The sequence below is a fragment of the Microcebus murinus genome, chromosome 20 (genome assembly GCF_040939455.1).
Source record: "Microcebus murinus isolate Inina chromosome 20, M.murinus_Inina_mat1.0, whole genome shotgun sequence".
Taxonomy (NCBI): domain Eukaryota; kingdom Metazoa; phylum Chordata; class Mammalia; order Primates; family Cheirogaleidae; genus Microcebus; species Microcebus murinus.
In genome coordinates this window covers 23878493-23905488 of record NC_134123.1, presented here as the reverse complement: position 1 = coordinate 23905488, position 26996 = coordinate 23878493, and the positions used below count along the sequence as shown (strand labels likewise).

Below are 26996 nucleotides of genomic sequence, written 5' to 3'. Positions count from 1 at the left end.
TCATTTTTTTCTCTGGTAGATCACTCAGTATCATTGCATGTGGAGCTGCTTCACTCTTTCCAATAGCTGCATTCCATTCCATCATGTGATTCTGCCATCATTTATTTAGCCAATCTCCTGCTGATGGATATTGCTTCCCAATCTTTCGCTCTTATAATCAACACAGCAATGAATATCCTATATATATATGCCATTTTGTATATTGTCTCTGTAAGATAAAGTTCTAGGAATGGAATTATTATACTAGGTCAAAGGGTATGGGCATTTAAAATCTTGATACAATCGCCATATTGCCTTCCAATGTTCGCTGCCCAACACTGTAGGAAACTGCCTGATCCACATGCCCTCCCTGACACTCAGCACTATCTACTTTTTTTCTTTGCCAATCTGATAGGTTAAGAAAATGTATTTAATAGTAATTTTAATTTATACTTCCTCTAATATGATGTTTAGAAGTCAGATATCTTATTTTCCCTTCTGTGAGCTCTCTGTTCATTTCTTTTGCCTATTTTGCTATTTGGTTGTTGGCATTTTCCTTGTTGATTTGTAGAATTTCTTTATTTTCTAAATTATATGTGTGGTTTTTTAAAAATTATAATAAATAATTATAAAATTATGTAAATATATAACAAATAAATATAAAGTATAAAAAGGTGAAACTGTACTATAAGAATTATTAAGAAATAGTAGTTCCTGAACCACCCTGCCACCCAACAAATCAGAGGCCACCATTTCTCAATTCCAGTAGTAGGTTGGTCTACTGAACCATTTGCTTGGGCAGAGAGGTACAGACAACCTGTGGACATATCCCAAATACCAGAATGAAGAATGAGGAGGGCTTATTCCAGGGTACCAACACTGACAGCACTAGAAGCATTAGATTTCCCTACACATTTTGACCAATTTCTCTGGAGAAGAGTATTATTTTTGTCTTGGGATAAAAGCCAGCTGTTCACACTTTCTGGGTCGGTTCTGCACATTTTGACCAATTTTCTCTGGAGAAGAGTATTATTTTTGTCTTGGGATAAAAGCCAGCTGTCCACACTTTCTGGGTGAGGTCTGGCACACACAGAATACCTCTGTTTTCAGCCCTTTCCTCAGACTTGTTGCTTCTGAACCAAGAGCTACTCTAGAGCTCACTGGACAGAACAACTCCTTCATCTTTCACAATTTCACTGGAACATTTTCTGGAATGCATATTTATGTGCCTTTTTTTTGCCTCCTTCAATCCTCATTCTCTCATTCTATCTTCTAGAAGTTAGCTTAAATTTCTCATTATTTGGTCAAGTCCATCCTCCTTCCCCTTTAATTTAATACTCTGGGTTCCTTCTCTTGAAAATTTCTACTTTTGTCCTATTAAAATCTCAGGAGGGACAAGAGTAGGCCTAGTCTACCACCCATACTGAGAAAGACACTCATGTCTGAATCATTTTCTCATCCATTTGTTTTCCGGTACTCTGTGAGTTCAGTTTTTATCTCTTTGAACACTGACATCTACTCCTTAAGCTCCTTCTAAAGACAGGTCATATTATCTAATTCTTTTGAGACTAAAAAGAACTACTTGTTTGTACCACTGGTCTTCTTCCTTGGGTACATCCCTTGCAGTATGTTTCCATCTGCCTCTTGCTTATGACCATTTCCCTCCTTTTCTTTCCCTATTCAAAGATCTTAACTGGTTTTTCCACAGCTGGTGCTTGAATGAGACCCATTCATTCAAAGAACCTGTGGGGAGGGGCAGGTGACAGCAACAGTATAGTTTGCAGCCTCCACTTGGGTACTGTCTGGACTTCCTCTCACCTAGTGCCCGTTCCCTGCTCTCCCCCAAAGATCCACCATCCTGAGTGTGGCTCACAGCAAATATCCTTAAGTCACAGGCTCTTTCTTCTGAGATCTCACAATTGCTGCCTGCCCCTCTTCCTCTTCAGGCCACTTCCCCACTAGGCGACTCCCTAGAGTGGGAGGCTGAGCAAAATGGTGTGTTTTCTCCTTTACTCTTCCTCTCCTACAGCTCTGCAGGAGCCCATGGCCCAGCCATTTCCATTAGTGTCCTTACACCTGGCAAAGGATCATGGGGACAATCTTGCAGGGCTGTTTAGAGAAGGCTGCACCCTGCTTCAGACTGGTGGCCAGGGTGAACTCCCAGGCGCCTCCCTCAGCTTGGTTCAGATTGCTCAGTATTTGGAGAAGGGCTGGCTGCTTTGGAGACTGGGCTTGGCTATTTCTTCATCTTCTTGAGTATTGAGTTTTGATTGGATTTGAGGGGTGGAGAAAAAAAACCTTAATATGATTAGTAGAAAGTCACTGCTTTCTATAGACTGGCTTCATTATAGTGGGCAGGAGTGAAAGCGTCATCACGATGAACTGGAAGTTCTCACACCATTAATGATAGTGTTTCCACTGATTGAGATTGGAATTTATTAGTCATTTTAAATTTTTTGTGGTCTTTTCTGTTCATTTCCTTTGGATCCTTTATATTTTTCTGAACTCAAGTTAGGTGGTGTATTGTTACTATTCTCTTCCCTTTTCACACACATAACCCCCCGGGGAGCTTGTTGGGAATCAGCCCCTGATGAAGTACCTCAGGAATGGCGGGCAGCAGGGATTTATCAGTCTCACACACATAGAAGGGTCCTGACGTTGACAGCAACATGTTCACGGGCAAGGTGGAGATGTTCTTTATAACCAAAGGCTGGTAATCAGGTTCTAGGATATCAGTAGGTTTCTGCAAAAACAGAAAAATAGGAAAAAAACCATGTCATAGTAAATATAGTGATCCTTTAGCAACGAAAGTCTCATATTCATTATTATCAACACATTCAATGCTCACATGTTCTCTCTCTCCTCTCTCCTCTCTTCTCTCCTTCTCTCTCCCTCTCCCCCTCACCCTGTCCTGTATGTGTATATATGTGTACATATGTGTGTTCTTTTCCCCATTGCAGAAGTTTAGATAAATCATGGGGAACGATGTCTGGTGGACTACTAAAAAGTGAATCTTCATAACCCAGAGAACATAGATCAGATTTTCCTCTCTTGTTGCTGAGTTGAAAAAACCTATAAGAGTCATGCTTCTGTATAAAACTATTACTATAGACGTTTCCACAGTGTCATAAAACAAAGTCTAATAAATTAGTGATATCTTGTGGATAAATCTAGGTATCATAATGAATAAAGCATTTTGCCCATATATTTTTTCCGTGCTTAAATAGCCAATTTACAAATATACTTGTTATATTGATGAATGCTCATAAGTATTTCCTGTAAACTTTTCCTGATAACACCAGGACAGTTGATTTAGAAGCATATTTTTACTCTGTTAGACATATCAGATTTAATTTTCAACTAGAAAAGGTATCAGAAACGAATCTTGAGCCAGAAGTTCTGGCCAGAATGAATTTTTCTCATTCTGATGCTGGCGCCCGCACTGTATCTGGTGTGGCCTGGAAACAGTGTCCTTTAATATTAGCAGCAGGTGACCAGAAGCTTCAATACACAGCCTCCAAAGAGTACCTCTCTCCAAGCATTCCCTGGCTCTTCTAACAACTCTAGCCTGTTTTTCCCAGGCCTCCTTGTTTTGATTTGCCTTTTCTCTTTGTTCCAATTTCAGTTAAATTTTCCTATTTCCTATTTGGATCTGTCTTCCAGTTTTCTTTCCAGTACAGTCTTCTTTTCACTGTGGTTCCCGGGTCCCCTGGCCCTGGGTGAGCTTGGGTGACCAGCACCCATTGACTTGAGCCTCCTGCTTCAGTTGTACCCCATTACCCCTGGGTACACTCTCAAGGTTATTGTAGGGGTCTGGTATGGCATTTTCCCTGAGATACCAGCCCTTGTTTCCCTCCATCTGGTGCCCACGATGACATGGGCACCAGACTCACTGTGCACCTGCAGGTTGCACGCGACAGTTCAAGGAAGGATGAAGCAGCACTTTTGGGCTTACTAAGCAACAGGCTGCATGGAGAACTGTCCACCCAGTGACCTTCCCCGAAGGCTGCTGTGTCACTGCAGATGGCTTTGAAGTGAAGAAGCCACACTTGGTTGGTTTTGGCAAGAGGCCATTCAGAGGTTAGTGATGAGAAGTAGAAGCACTGAGAAGCCGTTCTATTTTAAAATGACCCCTTCTCTTTGGGTTTTTGTGTCCCCAAATACCAGCAGACAGAATTCGCCGCTGGAACTTCATGAAGCAAACTGGCTGCTAGTTTCAATTGACCTTTTCAATCCCACAGAGATGTTTCTGCGGGATTTCACCTCTGTGGTTTATGAATGGTATGATAGTTATAAAGCAGATCAAACCCTAGGAAACAGTTATAGAAAAATTCTTTCTTTCCATAGACAGGGTTGGTATCATTATGTTCTAATGCATCAAACCGGATGTACTGCCTGGAGACGAAAACAAGGAGATGGAGCAGATAATTGGGTGTCATACAATTAAATCTGAATACCGAGGCCTAGCAGGTCTTTTACCCATGCTGGGCAGTGAAGTTGCTTTTCTTAATTGTCCCTGATTTGGATTAAATGTGAGCAGGAAATGAAAATGAACAATACAGTACTAGGACAGATTTCAAACTTCTCATATTTGGGGGAAAAGAGAGAAGGGTGGAAACAAGCAGGGAATTGTAGTTTGATTCACTTTTTGATTCAATAAGAAGTTAATATCATATTCAAAATATTTGTGTATTTTAATCTAGTGATAACCTCAAACAATGGAGATTTAAACAAAAATATACTTGCCCTTGTCCCCCGACAAAGGCATAAGGATATGAAAAGAAGAAAAGGAGCAGGAGTGCTACCCGTACATTTTTATGAGTGTTTATGGGCTTAGAAAAATCTAATAAGAAACTAAGCTGCAATTTAACATATATTACAATGCCATGCACGGAACAGCTATTCAATAAATATTCACTGAACTTTCTTTGAATAGCTGCATTCAGAGAAAATATGATGCCACCAAATCCAGTGCAGCTGTTGCCAATAAATATCTTTACTGATTACTTATTAAATAAAAAGGAAGAATTTAAAACAGAGCACTAAAGTTTAATAACTGTAGCAGGAACTCTTGTAGCATTTTCTTTTTACATGTCTCATGGAGCTTGTCAGCTCCATGTCTTGCTTGTTAGTTCAGCGTCCTGTCGTTGAAACCCTTGTTCTATTTCTTTAATGTCCACCTTCCCCACTTGTCAGTTAAGCCAGGGTCTTTGCTGTGTCTTTTCTGCCTTATACATTGTAGGTGTTTAATACTCTGTTGGGTGCTCAAAAATTATTTGTGGATTTGAACTTGTACATCTTGTCTCTCCTACTAGACTATAAGCTCCCTTATTCATCTCCTAGCAGAACACCTTGCCCATGGTGGTGTTCAGTAGATGTTCATTTGTTTCAATGAACAAAATATAACGGAATCCGCTATCAGAATTAATGGTCTTGAACATTTCCCTATAAACCTCTAAGTCATGAAAGGAATCCCAGTTGATGACACCATGACTGCTCAGGCACTGCCACACCCAGTAATTTAACGTGACAGCATAGATCATGCTATGGGACAATGGCTTACTTAATGCTTGGTCTTCCAAGTAGGCTGTGAAATTCAACAGGGAGAACTGTTCTCACTGTTGTATCCCTAGCACCTGGCACAGTGCCTGGCACAGGACAGGCCTTCATAAATATTTCACTCAGCAGCCAGCATGACTGTTTCAATGAATAAATCTGATCATGTCACTTCCCTTCCTGAAACTCTCTAGTGGAAACCCAGAACAAACCCCAACGTCCCGAGCATGCCTCCCAGGCACACTACATGTCCCCAGACAGATCTCTTGCCATCCTTGGTACATTCTCTGTCCAAGGCAGCCTTTCAGTTCTCTAAGCCCACCAAGCCGTCCATTTCCTAACTCAGGCCTCCATGTGCACTGTTCCCTCTGCCTACAATGTCTTCCCCTTCCTTGTCACCAAACTAATGTCTATTTTTACTTCAAGTCTCAACTTGAGGTGCTTGCTTAAGGAAGCCATCTCTGACCACATGGACAAATAAAGCCAAATCTCCCGATATGTGCCCTCATCGCACCTTACACCTCTTCTTCATGACGTTGTTTATAATGGTAACTTAAACAATTAAATGTCATAACTTTTTAAAAGTCTATAACTTCAACCAGCATCTTAGATTTGGTTATATCTGTTTGGTTCATCAGATTTTTCGCACCAGTACAGTCCCTGACTTACAATAGATATTCCATACATGTCTTTTTGAATGGTAAACAATACTAGGTTGGACACCTGTCTAGGAGTAGGTCAAATCCTACTGTGTCATCTCCTCCACCTCCTTGCCATGCCAACCCCTGTCCTGAGAAGCAGCCATTCCTGTATCTCCCTATCCCCTGGCTCTCCCACTTATTGCCTGTCCTTAATGGCCATATAAAATCAAGGATATATATAGCCATTTAAGTTAAAGAGTGTGAACTACATAGTTCAAGTTGATTATTCTGCAGCTTAATTTGTATCTCAGTTCCCTCATGTGTATCATGGGAATGATAACAGAACGTCCTGCAGAGTGTTGTTGTGAGGGACAACTGGGAAAATGTATGCAATGAACATAGCTCAATGCTCAACATGTACTAATCGATAAGTGATAGCTATTCTGATTGTTATAGAATGATTATTAGAATTATAATGATTATATTTATAATTATAATAAATATTATAATTATAATAATTATGATTATAGAATTATGTAATTATAATGAATAATGACATAATTTTTGATAATCATTCTTCTCCAACTCTTTCTCTAATTTGATGTTTATTTTACCTGGTTAGAGTAAAATGATTGAATAAAATGCATTTGCAGTGCACTGGAATACTCTTTCACTTTGGTCTTATACATCATGAATGATGGAAGTAGAAATCCATGGCAATTTACATTTCAAATGATGGTAGGTTTAGATTCACAATTTTTAGTTGAACGTGTACTGGCCTTAGAAAACATGGGCTGTGCAATGGGTGTAACAGGATTTCCATCAATTTAGCTTTCAAAATTAAAACGTGATCACGCTGACCCATCAGCTGGAGCATCCATGCCTCTCCCTGGTGTAGCCCACTGACCTTCTCCAGCCGGTAGACGAGCTGCTTGGTGGACAGCTGGATGAGAGGGGCGATGAACTCGCAGGTGACGTTCACGGTCATCACCAAGCTCTTCCCCTTCTGTGCCCCAATGCTGGCACGGCACACCAGCTTCTCTTTAACTACCTGCCAAGGAGATATGCCAACATGTGGGGAGCAACCATAACTCAGAACTAACTTAATGACCTACCAGGAGCAAACTGACTCTCAACTACTTTCTTGGGGACATGAAGGAAGAGAACATTTTCTGAATAGTGCATTTCAGGGATTGCTTTCTGTCACACAGTACATTCTGGTTGGTTAAATACAGCTTTAATGGATTCTGTGTTTATTTCTGACTGCCCCTGAGGACAAAAGCAATTTATATTTAGTTCAAAATACATACATACATACATATATATGTGTGTGTAGGATCTATTATGCATTGGGGCTGTGTTAGGGGCTGAGAGTACAAAACTGATAAACAAGGCAGATAAAATCCTTCGTAGGGCTTATAGTTAAATAGTAGTCATATGATTTCTTATCAAACTAGCTGCAAACTTCAGTTGAAAAAATTTCATCTTTCATACTTAAATATTTTTAAAAACATGCATTAGAAACTAATATTTCCTTGGACCCAAGAAGCCCAGATTTTCATAAAGTAGAAAGTTCCAAAAGTGAATTTATATCACAAATAGCTTATTTAGAAGAGTGCTCAGGTTTGGGATGTTAATGAATCCTGGGCTCTTCTCAACTATGTAGCATGATTGGGAAGAACATTCAGGGAAGCTTTTAGTAAAGCTTAAACTGAATTTAGTCCTCAAGAGGCTCAGATTTAGTGCTTTTAAAAACATGGTCAACTCTTGGATAACAACATTGTAAATATGCTCCTCCAACAGGCTGTCAGTGTCTTGAGATAAGGTGTTGTATTCTATTCACCTTTGCATCTGCAGCGCCTAACACAGTATTTGTCACATGGTATATGCACAATAAAAGTTGGCTGATGACCTGAATAACAGAGAGCACATTATATACTCTGTAAGGACACATACCCTTTTTTTGGGTACTGAGGATGTGTTTAGGTAAAACACATAATTCTCTGTGAAATAATAATGAAATGAAATAAAGTGAAATCTGTGACCTTAGAGAAGCAAAGCAGTGGACTAGCTTTCCCATCATGTCTGCTGGGAGACAAACTTCTTATTGCTTCCTATTTCATGAGGGGACAAGTCAATGCTACCTCCTAACTTAGTGATACAAACAGAAGCTTAAACAAGCATCATTTCTCATTTAAAAACACTGCATTTGTGGGGTGGGAGAGATGGTTAAGTGACTTCAGAAGTCTTTCTTTTAGGTTTTTGATGGTTTCCAAACTCCATGAGGGTAAAGAGACACATGGTTTGGATTTACTAAAATGTTTTAAGCATTATATATGGTAGTAATACAAATAAGAGCAGAAAATCAGGGCTGCTGAAGATAAATGTTGCTCTCTCACTGACACATAAAAATATGATGTTTTAAAATGTGACACTGTTGTAGTCAGACTGGGATAAAGTAAACCAGGGATGTCCCAATATCTGGAAGAGATATGCAGTCCAGAGTGTCTATAAAAACACCCTTTTTGAATAAATATTAAATTAATACTGCTAAATATTAATAGGAGAATTTGCTTTGGCTGAAAAGTGGATGTTTCTTTACCAGAGACCTGCTAGCTGGTCACTGTCAACCCTGGGAATGAGAACTTGCTTTAAAGGATCTTTTAAGGTTGGGTTCATGGTAGCTATAGAAACAAACAGAAAGCAGAGCAGACCTGAACCTTGAAAGCCATGGATGCTGCCATGGCAACTCAGTGCTGTACACAATCCTTGAGAAACCACATCTTTTCTCAGACAAATGTCAAGAGACTCTTCTAAGAAACACATATAGCAAAGATTTATTTAGGAAAAAAATAGCTTCTAAATGTGCTGTCCTCTTACCCTGGGAATTGCAGAATAGCATTCAAGTATCACATCGATCGTCTGGCCTGGGTACAGCTCCATCCTGACAGGGTGGAGCTGAAACACTGGGTTCTGTGAACCCCTGAGCTCCTGGGAGCCATTGGGCTGGAGCTGGCCATTAGCACATCCCTTCTTAACCTGGTCCTTCTTGCTCAGCTTGCCCTGGGGACGGAAACTTTCATTCATCCAGAACAACTGTTGGATCCGACGTCCTTTGTTGGTCAACTTAAATCGGTAATAATGGGTATCCAGGCTGGAAAAGAAGAGGCAGGTGTTGAGAGGATTCAACTTATGGATGTTCTGTTCAGCTCTACACCCTTAGTATTTATTCCTCTGCAAGTGTTTAAAATGGCGAACAACAAAATAAGACATTGCTTTCTTTTTTTTTTAATGTGGGAAGTCTGTTATGACTGTACTAGGAGCTAACACAGTAATGGGACAAAATAGTGTCTACTCCAGGGGCTAGTAGGGTTGGATCTGTGATCTTAGTTTTTTAAAAAAATATTTCAGAATATTAGGGAAATACTAATGTTTTGGTTACATGAATTGCTTTTATACAGTTTGAGTCAAAGTTGTAAGTGTGTCCATCACCCACATAGTGTACAGTACACCTGGGTTTTGTCCCAAAGTTGCCACCACCAGGTAAGGGGCTGGGGAAAGCTCCACTCATCCTCAGTCTTCCAGGGCAGGTCAAGCATAAACCACAGGACACACAGACACAGTTCACATGAAAAGCATAAGAGAAATAGTTCTGAGAAGTGAAAGGAAAGCAAAATACCTACTGGAGGAGAAGCATATTTAAAATTGTGTTGAGTAAATTTCTACTGACTGAATGAAATGTCTCATGACGATGGACTCAATTGGAAGGGAACGTTGAAGAGAAACAGCACATATCCTTTAAGCCTTAACAAAGGTCAGGGAGACTGCAATGACCCAGACACCCTCTGGATTGGTCACTTTTCTTAGACAAATGTGCTTTAAAGATGTTGCTAAATTCACTTATTAATTTGTTCACTAATTCATCAATTCTGTAAATATATATTAAAGACCTCCTGATTGGATCTTTGCTAAAACTGAGATTTCTAAGATCCTGGAGATGGTTCAAACGTGTTTTTGTTTGTTTTGGATTTTTTCGTTTTACTAATTTATGGGCTTATATTAAAGTATTTTTTTGGTGAAAGAACCTCTCTCAGGACTGCTTTTTTTCAATTTTACTAGGCTTTGAGATTTCATCCCATCTGTTCCTTTTTAGCAAATAACATCATGTATAATAAGTAAGTTGAAGCATCAAATAAATAATCAGAAGGAATATTTGCCAGTTGTCAGGTATAACCATTTCTATCTAAGTATGTGTCCACAGGGCATGCTCACTGGGACATCTTTACTTGGCAGAAAGAGCTTTATGGCTATACTGTTTATAAACTAGGCAGGGCCTTTGTTACTTATTCACAGTTTGTCTTTAAATCATCACAGCAACCTAGACATAATAATAGTATTTACTACCATTTTATAGATAAAGAAATAGAACTCTGACACCATTCACAGTAGCAAAGGTATGGAATCAACCTAAGTGTCCAACAGATGACTATATTAAGGAAATGTCGTGTATATATATATATATACCATCGAATACTGCTCAGCCATAAAAAAGAATCAAATCATGTCTTTTGCAACAACATGGATGGAAGTAGAGGCCATTATCTTAAGTGAATTAATTCAGAAATAGAAAGTCAAATACTACATGTTCTCATTTATAAGTGGGAGTTAAATAATGTGTACACATGGGCATAGAGAGTAGAATAATAGACATTGGAGACTCTGAAGGGTGAGAGGGTGGGAGGGTAAGAGGGAGATAAGAGTGAAAAAAAATCACTTAATGTGTACAATGTACACTATTTGGGTGATGGTTACACTGTAAGCAGAGATACTACAACAACATACTATATCCATGTAACAAAACTGCACTTGTACCTCCTAAATATATAAAAAAAAGTTAAAAAAAAAATTGAAGCTCTGAAAAATCTAAGAGAGTTGTCCCAAAATATGCAATCAGAAGGAGTGGCATATGGGTATTTCTTTCAACCAGGACTGACAAATTTTTCTTTAAAAGTCTGAGTAAAAATATATATTAGTTTCCTGGGGCCACATAGTCTCTGCCACAACTACTCAACTTTCCCTTCTCATGTGAAGGCAGCCATAAACAATATGTAAAGGAATGGGCATGGCTGTGTTCCAATAAAACTTTATTTACAGAAACAGGCAGTGGGCTGTAGTTTACCCAGCCCTGCTTTTGACAATCCTTCTGGAGACTGCTGGCATCATGATTTTATGTCAAAAAGAATAACAAGAGGGTTTAGTCAGAGGTTAAAGTTACAGTTTACTTTTATATTTATAGATGGCTGTTAGCTAACTCTCCAATTTCAGGCAAGTGTCAGAATATCCTTTGGAGGTTATTTGACACTATTTGTAGATTAAGAAGAGCATATAATTAAGTCTGGTTTCCAGTGTATTGTTTTCTATAATTATATTTAAATGCCTTTAAAGAAATTTGAAAATAGAAGCATTGATATGCAATGACAAAATACTGTAGCTTACAGCCAGTAGACAGGCAGAGAGGAAGATTTTTATATCTAATTGACTCGAAAAATATAATTGGATAGTTGTCTAAAAGAATGCAGTTCAACCACCTGATTTGCCTGTTACTGAAGTCTCTATTGGTTCATAGTATTGTCAATCAACTCCCATGTTTTGTAGATGGAACAAAGGAAAGGAGGCATAGGTGGGATTGTGGGGAGGGTTCCTGACTTATTACTGTCAGTCACATCTTCTCAAAGCACAGTGCATCTGGCTTGGTTTCAGGGCCTGTTAGACTAGAAGGCAAGAGGAACACCCTTGGAAATCTGTTCACAATACTGCGACAGGTACAAATTCAACTGGCCCCCAAGAGTCAACTAGTGACAGCTGTATGACTGTCCTGAGGACCTAGGAATAAATCCCCACACATATCCTCTACCCTCTATCTCCACATTTAGAATGTTCTGCTCAGAGGTATCTCTATTTGCCACCTTTTACTGAAAAATTTAGATCTTCTAGCCTTTCCTGGGTGATCAGGAGAAGCCAACTGCAATGATCTCAGTTGTTGGTGCTGAAGTGGGGAGGCAAGCAGAAGACATATTACCCCAAAAAGCTACTGGCTTTGTAACACCTGATAAAGTACATTTGCAATAATTTTTATTAATACCTTCAAAGGTATATCTTATTTACGTTTCCACTAAGATATATCTGTATTTTCTACATTCATGGAGAGGGATGAGCAGCATAATGGAATCAAAGAGGAGAATCATGGTTGAAATTCTAAATTCATCACAGATAAACCACTCTAAATTTGAGAGAAGAACACACTTCCTACAAACCATCTCTTTCTCTGGTGCAGAGGAACATAGATTGGAGAATGTAACAAAGCTATGACTAGAAAATGTCTTCTTGTGGCTGGTGTACCCATCAGGAGTAGGAAGTAAGAACGGGAAAGGAGAGGGACCGAGGAGGCTAGTTCTATTTACTCAAAAATAATTTTCCAAATAGAAGTGATATTCAGGTTATGCAACATACATTATATCTATAAAAACTGGTCCATGATATTTCTTACCTAAAATGTGCCCCCAAATTGAGTTCTGGAGCAAAGGGCTTATCTGAAACAATGGTGGAACCAATTCCAGAAGCTTGGACAGGAATCTGATAGGTGTTGCTATTTTCAATGTCCAAAATAACTGTGTCCTTGAATGTCAGTGTGTCATTCAGGTTGGCGATCAGGGACAGTTGAACCTCAGTTTCCGGGGGAACCATGCCTTCGTTGGGTTCAATCGTCCAAAGGGATTTTTTGTGTGCCTGCAACACAAGACTACAAGTTAACAGGGAAGATATTCTTGGCTTTTCATTCTGCACATGTCAAAGCCCTCTATACTTCAAATAGTTGGCACTGTGGAATTCAACATAAGAGACAAATATTATTTTTTTGAATCAAAGCAGCTGGATGCTTGTTGGCTTTTCTTTTTTCAAAAAGCAATCTGATTCTAAAGAGCAAACCTATGATTTTACTTTTGAATGCTCTGTGAAGATTCTTTGCATCTCTTTCCTAAGATGACAACCCAGTTCCCCAACAATCTTCTACTCATTATCTGCTCTAATCTCCAAATTCTGAGATACCAACAGAAGGTACAACATTCTTTATGGAGTTGGAAAATTTTCAAAGAAACGTTTTTCAAATGCAAAATTTCTAGTGTTATAGTGAGGACGAGCAGTTTTCATTAATAAACATAATAAAGGAAGTCATGCTGATTTCTTCTATTTCATAATAATCAAAACAATTTCATTAGCTAAAATTCCAAACTTATTTTGAAATATAATCATGCGTTGCTTAATGATGGGGAAACGTTCTGAGAAATGCATTGTTAGGTAATTTCACCATTGTGCAAACATCATAGAATGTACTTACCCAAATGTACATGGTATAGCCTATTACATGCCTAGGCTGTGTGGTATAGCCTATTGTTCTAAGGCTACAAACCCACACAGCATGTTACTGTACTGAATACTGTAGACAACTATAGCACAGTGGTATTCGTGTATCTAAATACATCCAAACACAGAAGAGGTACAGTAAAAATATGGTATTATAATCTGTGGGACCACCATCATACATGTGGTCCATCTGACTGAACATCATTATGCTGCACATGACTATATATGATAGGACTAAATTACAGAGTCGGAAGTCACTCCCACCAATCTGTTCCTTTTAACTGCTAAGATTCTCATAGCTTACTCCTTTTCCTCCTTAAAGTATTTGGCAAAATAACACCTTTTAATGACACCTACTCTGACCATCACATTTTAAATTGCAAACCCTCCCCTAGCACCTGTGATCACATTTACCTTGCTCTATTTTTTCCCCTTAGTGCTTATCATCTTCTAACATAGTATATAATTTACTTATTTATCATGCTTATTGTCTGTCTCCTTGCATTAGGATATAAGCTCTACATAGAAGGGAATTTTTGTCTTTCTTTGTCACTGATATAGCCCCAGCATCTATAACTATAGTTGGTATATAGTAGGTGATTAATAAATATTTGATAAATGAATGAATGTATCTGCCCTTTTATCAAATCCTTTGATGGTAGAGAACTCACTTCTTATCTAATGTAACTTATCCCATGTTTTAACAACTCAAATGATGAGATATCTCTTCCTTAAAGAGATATGCCTTTTTGGTCTTCCTACATATTAGTATTTGGTCCACTCCCTTGAAGCTTTCTAGAATAAACTGAATCTACTTTTGCTTAACAGCCCTTCAAATTCCAGCTTCAGTAGAAAACCTCATATGGTGCAATCAGTCTCCAAAGTAAGTTGCAAATGTTGTTAAGGTATCAAATCATAAAAAATGACTCACTATAAACATTTTAATTAATTTTAAAATATAATTTTTGCTTCTTTCATAATAATCTATTTTCTCAGATTACTTTTAAGATTTTCTCCTTGTCTTTGAGTGTTTATACTGCAGGTTCACTACCTTGTATCTAGGTATGGATTTATTTTCATATCCTACTTGTAATTTGCTATCCTTGTAGAATCTGTGGTTTGCTATTTTTTATTTCTGAAAAATTCTCAGCCATTGTCTATTTAAATATTGTTTCTGCCTCATTCTCTCTTCCCTCTCCTTTAGGACACCAATTGTATGATTTGTGATGTACCCTGTCTTGTAGTTTCTTACTGCATTTTCTATTCATTTGCTCTTTGTGCTTCAATTTGGAGCTTTCTTCTGAGCTCTCTTCCAGTTTGCAAGTTCTCTCTTCAGCTGTGTTTAATATGCTGTTAAAGACATGTTCTTAATTATGGTTTTTGTATCTTGAATTCAGGTCTTAGTATTTTATATTTCCTTTTTATAAGCTTTTCAGCCCTTGAGAACTTTTTACAAGTCTGACTATGACATTGAACTTACTAACTACTACTTACAGTAATTAGTGACTACTCCACCTAGTCTCTCCTATTTATTGGCAAATTTGATAAGCAAATTGTTTTCAGGACTTTTAAGTAATGTAGCAAATACTTAATGGCTCTGAGGTCCAGGTGTTGCAGGAGATACATAAATACTCAAAGCACATTCCCTTCCCCAAGGAGCCGACAGTGATGACATTTATGGAGATCAATATGTAAATAACAAAAAGTGAAATTCAGAAGAAGCCAGAAAAAGAGTACCTCAGGGAAATCTAAAGAACAAGATGATTTTCCATAATAGATGTTGAAACCCTTTGAATGACTGATAAATGTACCACACACATTTTCTTTTCCCTCCCAATGTGAAATTGGACTTAATTATCAGGTGATGTGATTCCTAATTACATTACAATATTGATTAAAAAAATTATAATTTATTCTAACTGCATGTCTCAACAATGATCTCAAAGTTAAAAAGTATCTTAGTAAAAAAATCCTTTCATTACATGTAACCAAATGTCTGTACCCCCATAATATCCTGAAATAAATTAAAAAAAATTGTTTCCCTATTTTGATTGCTTTATCACTTAAATCAATTCTGACAGTTGTGGTTCATTTTGTAGAAGACATGACTCAGAAATACTTATGTGGATTAATCTTCGTAGAAAATATTTAGTGATTATCAATATATGTTGAGAAAAAGTTTAAAAGGAAATGATGTGGAGATCATCTAGAAACTTCCAGGATAATAACTGAGAGAAAAGCCAAACTCTCTAGTTCATTGGCGAAAAGCTGGATTATTCCCTCATTAATCTTCCTTGACTCCTCAGAAGAAGCTGTCTGAAGTGAAACATATAGAAGAAAAAATATATTTTAAAACAAATGCAAAATTTACTCTTTGAGCAGGACTGTGGAGGACATTCCAGTCTAGAACTGTCCTCCTTTCATTTAATTTCTGTGATATACTTCTCCTAGCAAAAGAGAAAAAAGAGAAATGTAAAAATTTGTGTAGCCCTTCGGGGGCTCAGGTATGATGGAGGTGATGAATCAGAAACTTCCTGACAAGCTTAGGTCAGGTTTGGAATACAGTTGCACTGATGATCTTTATAAATGAGAAAAATGTGCATTGGAGATTACAGGCAAGAGGTAAAGATTTCAGCCAGGCAGAATCTCACAGGATGGCAGTGCCTTGGAAAGTCACCAAAATCCAGGTCTGGCTTCAATGCAGATTCAAAACTAGATTTGTTAAGTGGGTCCCCATGGTCGCACTCTCAGGAACAGACTCATAGGTACTTAAATAAAGGAGCATCTAATATTTAAACCAAAATGTCAATTTCCCAATTTACAACTGAGGACAAATCCTGTTACACAGACCAGAAAACATTTCCTCCTGGTTTGAAAGTCTACATAGGAAATAAGTAAATTTCATTTTAAAATTTAAATAAATTAAAGCAAAGAAGAACATTTTTAAGATTATAAGTTGTATATAATGAGGATGTAGATGAATGATAATGAGGAAATTTTATTTAAATTTTAGTATTAATGGAAATTATAGATTTAACTCTAAGTCAAGAGTCCTATTGCTACTAATGATCTCTGAATATGGAAAATCTCTAGAGACATAGAAATAGAAGAAAACAATTAAACATTAAATACCACACTAGATAAACTAGGGCCTAGAGGGAAATATTTGTATAAATGCCTCAATTCAAAGGACACTTGTGGGAAAAAATGCTGAATCTTGCATGATACAATCTGTTTTTCATAATTTTCTCTGTAACTTTCTTACTCATAGTAACATTTCTAAGCAGAGTACTGAAATATTAAGAAAATAGTAAGCTAAGTCTCTGTTTTCCTAGAGCATTCATCCATATTTGTTTATAATTTTGTATTAAAATATTAATAAAAGATAAACTCATAAATTTAATATTCAAAACTGTAAGTCAATTATTATTGGCAAGAGAAACTACAAGGATTGAGTGTCTTAATACTCTGTTCATATTTAGGTTGAAAGAAATAATTTATACTGCATCTTTTAATTTATCCAAAATTTTTTTAACTGTCCCAAAGTGAAAACCCTAAAGTCCTCTAACACAATCACAGAAAATGACATAAAAATGAGTTCTAAAAGAGCTATGCATGCAAATTCAATTTTCTATGGGTTTTTAAAAATGTATTAAGGTAGCTTCATTTCATCTAGATTTATATTATAGTACATAGGAGTCTTTGCCCTAAATCATTTTCAGTCTTCCCTACACCGTCAAAGCAATAATCGAAATAGATTTCTCATGCTTGAGTAACCAGCCCATCTCCTTTCTTAGAACTAGTTTTCTTACTTGCAGTTTTTAGATTCTGGGCTATATTTTAGATAAAGTAATGATAGCTGCCATAGCAGAAAGACCCTGACACTCAATGGCTTACTACAATAGCAGCTCATTTCTGGCTGACATGAATTCCAACTGGTGATAGGGGCGAGGATGGGCTACTTTTCTATTTAGTCATTCAAGAACCACAGCTAAACAGAGTCTGACATATTTAACTCGTGGCTTCTAAAGACACTGTGGAGTTTGACATCCAGTTGGCCAATACGAGAAGGAAAAGAATGGAGGGTCACATGCTAGGATTTTGTGTACCAAGCCCGGAAGTGGCGCACGTTACTTCTGTCCACTTCCACTTGCCAGATCTGCCACGCAGCCACACCTAACCCCAGAGAAGGCTGGCTGGGAAATGCAGTCTACTTCTCAGTCCAGAGTAAAGGGACACGAGTATAGTGAGCTGCTAGTTGCTCTCTGTCAAAGCTACCTTTTTGGTTCACTCTAATGCTTTCCCCAGCTCTCCCAGATCTTAGATTTTGAAAAGTGAAGAGCTAACTCCATCAGACAACAGAAATGGGAGAGTGACTTGGTGTTTCAAATCCTATGGGATTTGCAGGCCCAGAATTCAGATCCATCTACTGTTAGGACAAAAGGAGGGGTAGCTAAAGAGATAATAAGAAAGTTCTAGGCTAGAAGATATCATTCTGTTGACCCTTCTTCCCAAATTTGAGGCCGGAGAGCAACCTATATAGTTTTGGTCATTTATCAGACTCAGCTTACAATTAAAACATAAATCAACGTCATTTTTTGGTCCTTCTCTTATCAAAAAGCAAAATGCCTTTCAGAGAGGGTACTGTCAATGTCATCTCTCCCATTCCAACCATTTGTCTTCCTCCTGTAGCTGGTAGCACAGGCCAATCCTCTGTTCACAATGAAGTGAGTATGTCACTAGCATAAGTGCTATTTCAAGTCAGGGGACATTAGTTTTCAACAGATGCATACCATTTCTATTCTATTTCTTGCTGACACAGGTTGGCTGATCTGGAAAGATCTGAAGTTGCTCTCCAGGGCTGAACTGTTGAGTTTTCTTTTTGATGAAGCTTATTAATCAGTGCTTGGCATAAAAGCAGACAGCAAGATATATCATGGAATCCAAGAACAAGGCACATTAAAATGCCAGATGCTACGGTATTGGACTATCCTTACCAAAAGTCAGGCTCTAACCTGCTCTAAAACCCTTGTGTCTCTTTGGTATTTGGCTTTTAGGAGTGTCCTTTGTTTTCAGGGAGGACTTGGTCTGCATGACATTTTCTGTTATTAGATGGCAAATTTGGCTAAAGAAGGAATGGATGAGTGGATAATCATCACAGCTATGGAGGACATTTTGCAATCTTTTCAAAACCACAATATAGCAATATAATAGCTGATGGAAACAGGTTAGGAGGGAGCCCTTTGAGGGAAAAGGAACATGGGTTTGAGTCTCTGTCAGACTTTGAGCGTGTCTCTTAACCATGCCTGGACTCAGTGTTCTCATCTGTAGCTCAGGATAAGGACTGTGCCTTCTGTACAGAGTTGTGGTGGTGGATAAATGAGATCATGCATGTAAAAACTCAGCACAGTGTCTGGCACATAGCAGGTCCTCATGAATCTCAGCTACTGTCATCATTTCACCAAAATCTGAAATGCCCCACATGACACATGATTATGGGCTCAGTAGTATTTGCTAAACAAAAAGATTTTGAAACTTGGGAGGCCGAGGCAGGAGGATAGCTTGAGCTCAGGAGTTTGAGACCAGCCCTGAGCAAGAGCGAGACTCCATCTCTACTAAAAAATAGAAAGAAATTATCTGGACAATTAAAAATATATAGAAAAAATTAGCTGAGGCAAGGTGGTGCTGTAGCCCCAGCTACTCAGGAGGCTGAGGCAGGAGGATTGCTTAAGCCCAGGAGTTTGAGGTTGCTGTGAGCTAGGCTGACGCCACGGCACTCTAGCCTGGGCAACAGAGTGAGACTCTGTCTCCAAAAATAATTTTTAAAAAAGATTATGAAACTGAGAAAACAAAGATGAATGCTAAGAACACATTTAACGTACAAGACTCTTGCCAGAAGAGTAGAAGCCTGTGGAGGTCTGTGGTAGGCAGAATTCTAAGATGATTCCCAAGATCTCCAACTCCCATAGTATAACAATCTCCCAGTTACTTCGCCAAACATGATCTGATGCTGCTGTGAAGGGATTTTGCAGAGGTAGTTAAGGTCCCAAATCAGTTGACTTTAAGATAGGGAGATTACCTTCAGTGGGCCTGACTTAATCAGACTGGGCTCTCGCTAGTGAAGGGATTCCAAGCATGAGAGGCCCTCGGGAGGGGGCCACATGGCGGGGAACTGTGGTGGCTCCATAGCAGCTGAGAGAGGTCCCTGGCTGCCAGCCACTAAGAAGATGGGGCCTCAGTCATTGAGCGGCATGGAAAGGGAGCCAACAACGTGTGGGAGAACGTTGTAGTGGGTCTTTCCTGAAAGGAATGCAGCTCAGCTAACACCCTGATTTTAGCTTTTTTGAGACCCTAAGGAGACGATCCAGGCAGACCATGCCTAGACCCCTGAAAACTGACCGATGGAAATGGAAATAAATTACTTTTAAGTTATTCCATTTGTGGTAATTTGTTACCCAGCAATAGATACCTAACACAGAATTCAATATATTTATTTCAAGGATGATAAAAATGAGACCTTCTAGGCCTCCCATTAAAACTTCAGCAATAGCTGCTTCTGTCTTTTTTATTTTGCGAATTAAAGCTAGAAAGCCAGAATTTCAGCAGCCCATGAACAAGACGTACAGGAGGTATGTGCGTGCATACAGGGAAAATGACAGTGTGGAAGATGGAAAATTTGTGATCTTTTGCAATTCAGAATTCTGTGCCCACTGGTGATTAGTGGTAATATTATTTATTTTATTAGCCCTCCTCGCTGAGGTTTCACATATCTAAAGATAACATTTGCTTTTTATTTGACAATAGGGCATCAGCACACTTCTTACGCAGCGCTCAGCTCCCAAGGTAAAGCAGCCAGAGCTTTTTTTAAATAAGTTTCCTTATCATGTATTTAATATATTTGCCACGAAAGGCAGATGTGAATATCATTGTTTGCACATGTCACCTCAACAATCACTGAGCGTGTGAATATGCTCAGACAGACCTGCTATTCTGTAGTGCTAATAACTATGAACTTGAAGAAAACAGCACCGTGTACTTTTCTTCAAAATAGCTCGTTTGGCAATTGAAATCTACAAGAATTTCTTTCCACGAAATGGGAGGAGGCAAATAACAGGAGCCGACATGCAGAGTGAGGGCTTTCTTTGGATTTATACTATTATCTCAGCAGACGATCGATTCTTTGTGGAACAAGAACAATGAAGAGTCACCAAGGCCTTTCCCCTTTTTGTCTTCTAAATAGTATCTCTCTAGTCATGTAGTTCTCTTCCCTGAAGTGAGTCACTTTGTTGCTTAAAATAATTAACTGAAAATTAGGAGGTGAGGTGCAGAAGAAACTGTGTTAGAGCTTTCTAAGAGAGGCAGTTTAGGGTCATGATTAAAAGTGTGGCCTTTGGCCGGGCGCTGTGGCTCACGCCTGTAATCCTAGCTCTTGGGAGGCCGAGGCGGGCGGATTGCTCAAGGTCAGGAGTTCAAAACCAGCCTGAGCAAGAGCGAGACCCCGTCTCTACTATAAATAGAAAGAAATTAATTGGCCAACTGATATATATATAAAAAAAAATTAGCCGGGCATGGTGGCGCATGCCTGTAGTCCCAGCTACTCGGGAGGCTGAGGCAGAAGGATCACTCGAGACCAGGAGTTTGAGGTTGCTGTGAGCTAGGCTGATGCCACGGCACTCACTCTAGCCTGGACAACAAAGTGAGACTCTGTCTCAAAAAAAAAAAAAAAAAAAAAAAAAAAGTGTGGCCTTTGGAGTCACATGACCTAGTGGTCAACCATGGACTCTGCAATTCATAGCCAGGTGACCCTGGGCTAATTTAAAAATCTAGGTCTTGGTTTCCTCTTCTGTTAAATGTTAACTTGAAGATGAACTAAAACAGGTGCCAGGCATTTAGCATCTTGCCTAGTAAAGAGTAAATAATCAGTGGTGGTTATTACTAATGTTACTTCCAAAACTTTCTATCCAGTTCTGCCATCTTGTACCCTCCTTACTCTACATTGCTCATGGGATTATCTCCCACAGATATCATCCTGCTACTGTCCTCCTACGGACTGTAGGTGGCTCCAATGTCTGGATCAGTGGTACTGAGTATTTTATGTCTTTTGAGAAAGCCATGGAACTCATTCACAGAAAAATGCGTGTATATGCATCCTTCCCCCAAACGTTATGTACAAGTTCCAGAGTTCATTGGTCACAGATGAACATTTGTCACTTTTTGCTGTTAGATCCACATGTGAACTCACTTTTTATGTTTGGAGAATCCATCATTTTGTGGGAATCTTGGCAGACGACAGAATCTCACTGCCATTGAGAAGTCACCCAGGCTCTCTGGAAACATGGCGGCCTGCAGTCCAGACTGGTCTAGCAGATACAAGCCTCTGGTCTGGAGGAGCCATTTCCAAATGCAGAGCACCCCACTGCATTTTCCAGGCTTACTTCCCAGGACACCAGGTCATTCACTTTTCCCAAGTGTCCCAAGCATCACCACTGCATTAAATACGCTGCTCTCGGGAATTGTACCCACCATGTCTCTGTCCTCCTTCTCCTTAGCCTGCAAACCTCCACTCAAATGTTCTGACCCATGTAAAACTTTAATTTGACAGAAGAATGAATCATTTCCTCCTATGTGCTTACATATTATAACCTAGCTGATTTGTTTGTGTATTCATTTATTTTGTGAAATTAGAAACTCTTTGAAGACAGAAACCATTCTAATTACCTTTTGTCTGTCACCTCAGTCAGCACAGTTTCAGGCAGAGGGGAAAGGCTCAAAAATAATATTTATTTGTTGGCAAGTTGAATATATGAAAAGTGTTCAGCCTCACCAGTAAGTCACAGAAACACAAACTTAAATAACAATAAAAGAGTTTTTTTCATCTGCCAGATTTGGCAAAAATAAAATCAAAAAGGTTGGCAAGAGTCTTGGAGAGAGTGATGCTCTTCACCACTGCTGCGAGGCAGGATATGAATTAGTACAAATTTTCTGGGTGGTCATTCACAAGGTGTATCAAGACTTTTAGTTATGTTCATGCCATTTGACCGGCAATTGCATTTCTAGGAATTTCATTAAACGAAACAGTTAAGGATGTGAGCCACAATTAAGACACAGCGTTATTTACAGTAGTGAAAAAATGGGAACAATCTATCAGTGGGGATTAGTTAAATCAACTGTGGTGGAGTCAAATGATGCAATAAAATCAGTCGGTAAAAATGATCTGAAGAGGAATATGCCTTAAAAATTCATATTCAAAATTCATATCAGAAGTGACTACAATATATCAAGTGAAAATAGCTGGTAACAGAATAGTATTATCCATAGGAGGCTGCAAGAATACACAGACAGATCACTTACACAATAAAGAATTTGGAAGACGCACACCAAAAATTTAATAGTGGTTTTCTGCATGGTGTGGCTATAAGCGATTTTTTTCATCTTTAACTTGTTTGTTCTATAAGGATCCTGTTACATGTTTAACAAGAAGACACACTTACATTTATTGAATAAATAACTCATCTTTTAGAGCTCACTTAATTTTAACTGTTTGCTCTCTTGCTTCAGTTTCATTCCTAGTTTCTTTCTTTCTTGGAAGCTTTTTTAAAAAATAAATAATACATGTAAAAACAGTGTAAAATTCAAATAGATTCAAAGGGTAGAGTGTCTCTCTCCTGCCTGTGCCTGGTCACTAGTTATCATCCCCAGAGGCAGCTGTTGGTCCAGTTTCCTGTGTATCCTTCCAGATATATGTTTTTTAGAATGTGCATATATACTTTTTCTTACATAAATGATAGCATACTATACATAATGTTCTGCACTGAGATTTCAATTTTTTGTTTTATCAAATGTATATATACACACAATTTAAAAAGTCAAATGGTTCTAGAAAAGGCATATTATGAAAAACAGCAGTCCTTTGAACCCACTCTCCCATCTTCCTCATTACTCCAATCCTTGCCCATGAACACAGTCAACCACCGTTAATTCTTTTATAGCGTTTTCTTTTGGTATTTGCCTCTATATCTCTAAGTGATCTCCTGTTACTTCTTAATTTTTCAGTTTGCACATTATCCATTTATTTCTCCCCATCACAGATAATAATAGCTCTTTTCTCACTCTCTCTCCACGACTTTCTCTATTTCACTTTCTTCTCCCCACCCTCCCAGTATAGATACAACTTGCTTTTTGGTGAGATAAATATTTTCATTTATGCTACAAGTATGCAAATGCTAAACACAGCTGAGCTACGAAAAGTGCTCTATGATTACATTTCCTTTCTTGTACAACTTTCATGTTCTGTTCCCAGGAATTAATTGTCTTGTCTTTGCTTGGTTTTTCATCCATTATGGACTCATCCCCAAACACTCAACCAAAGGGGCAAATTGCCTCCCCAATACTTTTGGAAACATCTGATTTCTGTAAGTTCCATCTTTTTGCAGACAAATCTGTCAGGGAGCCATCTGTTCTCCAACTCCTGTCTGGCCAGGTGGCTCTCTGGGCCTGCCATATGGCTCTTGTCCCAAGAAAGCCCAGAGGCTCCTCCCTGTTCGGTCCCCGGATTCTCTCCTGTGTTTAAGCCCCTGCTGCCTTCTGACCTACGGTGGAGCATTCTTCAGTAGCTTCCTGGGGAAGGGCATGTGGAATGTAAATTTTTTGAGATCTTGCATGTCTGAAATGTCTTTATTTCATCCCCACGTTTCAGTTAGTCTTTTGGCTGGATGACGAATTCAAGATTAGCATTTATTTTCCTCTAGAAAGTCAGGTTTTTTTTCTAGTGTTTCTGTCAGGAAATCTGATGCCAGTCTGGTTCCCAATGTTTTTGGTTTTGATCATTAATTTTTCTCTTTCTGGGAGTTCCTACAGCCTTCTCTTTGTGTCTGGTATTCTGGAACTTAATTATGGCGTGCCTTGACATGGGCTTATTTCCATCCTTTATGAGGATAGTCATCCTTGATAAGTCTTTTCCATAAATTTCTCTCCTCAGTTCTGAATACATTCCTTCAGTTATTGCTTGGATAATTTCTTCATCTTCATTTTAAAATTTGCTCTTTCTGGAACACTTATTGGATCTGAGAACTCCTCAACAAATTGTCTAATTTTCTAATCTTTCTCCTAATTTCTAGCTCTTTATCTTGTTTTTCTTCATCCACACAGAGATTGAGATGATTTTAATTGAGGGTCTATTCTAGTTTATCCTTGTTCCTAGTATATAGCTTTTCAGAGTCCCAACCATAAGGCTGGAATTTCACCAGAAACCATTCTCCTCTAATTTTTTATCTCCTTAGCCCAGCCTGACTCTGATTTTTATCTCCCTAGACTTGTAAATTTTGTGAAAGCTACTTTTAACTCTTCAACCTCTTCTGGAACCATATAGAGAAAGTACTCCCAAATGTTGGTTTTCTTTTTCTTTTGGGTTGTCACTGGCTTGGTTGCTCTCTAATCCCCTCAAATTCATGATTTTCTTATTTTGCCCAGATTTTCTCCATGTTATTAGAGGAAAATAGTTTGGAATGATAGAGTGACTAGAAAGGGCTTGGTCAATGATGTGCTGAGAGTGCCTGTTGGTTAAGCAATTGTTCTACCTCTTGATTTCCCTATTTGTGGAAAAAATAGCCTGTAAAAATTATAAGGACAACTGATTTTGATTATATCAGGGAGGCAGGCATATGTAAGTCATGTTGTTTTTAAGTAATATATACTAATAATCTTTTTATGTTACTAGCTTAGCATTTTTGAAAAAAGACCATATTTTTTTTTTCTGAAAGTCAGTGCCTTCTCAAGACTCAGTGAAAGGTTTCAGATCAAACACAAGGCACAAAATATGGTTAAATAAAAGGAAACAGAGCTCCTGAGCACATAGGCATGATTCACACAGTGCTAGTAGGCATCTGTACAAATAAGTAAGCCCCAAGAAGAAAGTCGGAAAATGAATGAATCTAAAATTTCTAAACAGTAAATTATTTGTTAATAAACCTATTATCTTTGATTTGGAAGGATACATATGAATTCATCAATACAGATGTTTTATATAAGATGGCTGTCAAAAATTTAGAGAAATGAGCGAAGAGTGAGGAAAACGCAGCATTAGAGCTCCCATTTCACAGCTCTTTACCACAGGAATCCGTTCATTCAAAACCTTAGGGCCTCTCTGATGGTCCCTTATTTCTTTTTCTTTCTTAGATTAGAAAGAAAAGACTTTCAGATATAGTGCCGTAAAAATTCATGTCTTTCCACAAGTCATGTCACTTGGCTCTCTTTTTCTGTCAACATTAATAATCAAAACTACCATTTATTGAATGCTAATTTTTTTCAACAGGCACTTTCTACATATATTATGTTTAATTTTCTAAATGCCATTATTAGTTTCATTTAAAGGGAAGGAGCCAAAGGCTCAGGAATAATAAATAACTTGCCCAGAGTTAGTAAATACAGAACTAGGACATGATTTCAGATCTGTCTGAACACAACATCCTTACTTTTGATACAACTCCATACTGTTTTTGATAGAGGCTATATATATAGTATGCGACTTCAGCATTCATATACTCAACAACTCTTTGTTGAATGATTACCATATGTAAGACAACTGTGCGTGGCACATAACCAGGTCTGCTCTTGGATGATATTGACCTTCCCTCCCAAATGCATCCCAATTTAATGTCCTAACATCCCAGAGGGAGATTTTTTTCTTTCAAAGCATGAAACTTAAAGTTGTACACAATTTCTTTGCAACTGACATTAAAAGAAGACACACTCCAAGTGCCAACCTACGGAGAGTTATACCATGTCATACGTGCTCCTGCAGCTTCTGTCCTTTTGCTTGTGACAGGGAAGAGGAAATGGAACTAAGGAAGAATATTATTTTCTCTCTGACAAACAGCATGTAATATTGATAAATGTGTGTTTGAGATTTCATACCATTAACAAATCTCTATACCATGCTACTTGATGTACTTCTTCTCATTTTTGTTCATTAAATAAAAGTGTTTATTTTTACATTTTGTACTGGCTTAATATTGAATATGGCTGTCTACTGTCAGTGCACAAAACAGGAAGAGTAAATAATGACAATGATAGCCATCTTTTCAAAGTGACATGAGTTGGGCTCATGATAATACTGGTAATGGGAAAGAAGTTATCTATTTCTATGCAGGAGGGAAGGTAGAATGCAAAGAAAAAAAAACTGTACTTGATCCATAAAAATGAAGTTTTATCTTAATTTCCTTCTGTGATGATAGATACTAACTGTATACTTGGATAGTACTTAGAGAAAATCCAACTTCAATCAACAGTTATGTACACATATGGAAGTACAATTCAAGAGAAATAAAGTAGGTGGGAAGGGGAGGAGGGGACGGGTGAATTCACACCTAACGGGTACGATGCACACCAACTGGGTGAAGGACA

At 38.3% G+C, this 26996-nt stretch overlaps 1 protein-coding gene across 2 annotated transcripts in view; it reads right to left on the bottom strand.

The window, feature by feature from the left end:
- Positions 1 to 26996, bottom strand: part of HYDIN (HYDIN axonemal central pair apparatus protein) — a 315495-nt gene that overhangs the window by 153618 nt on the left and 134881 nt on the right. For both annotated transcript variants that reach the window (XM_012772427.3, XM_075995778.1), the window contains exons 19-22: positions 12724 to 12962; positions 9057 to 9330; positions 7084 to 7227; positions 2579 to 2722 (exon numbers count right to left, since the gene is read on the bottom strand). In XM_012772427.3, the coding sequence (XP_012627881.2) occupies positions 2579 to 2722; positions 7084 to 7227; positions 9057 to 9330; positions 12724 to 12962 (801 nt within the window). The remainder of the gene's footprint in view (positions 1 to 2578; positions 2723 to 7083; positions 7228 to 9056; positions 9331 to 12723; positions 12963 to 26996) is intronic.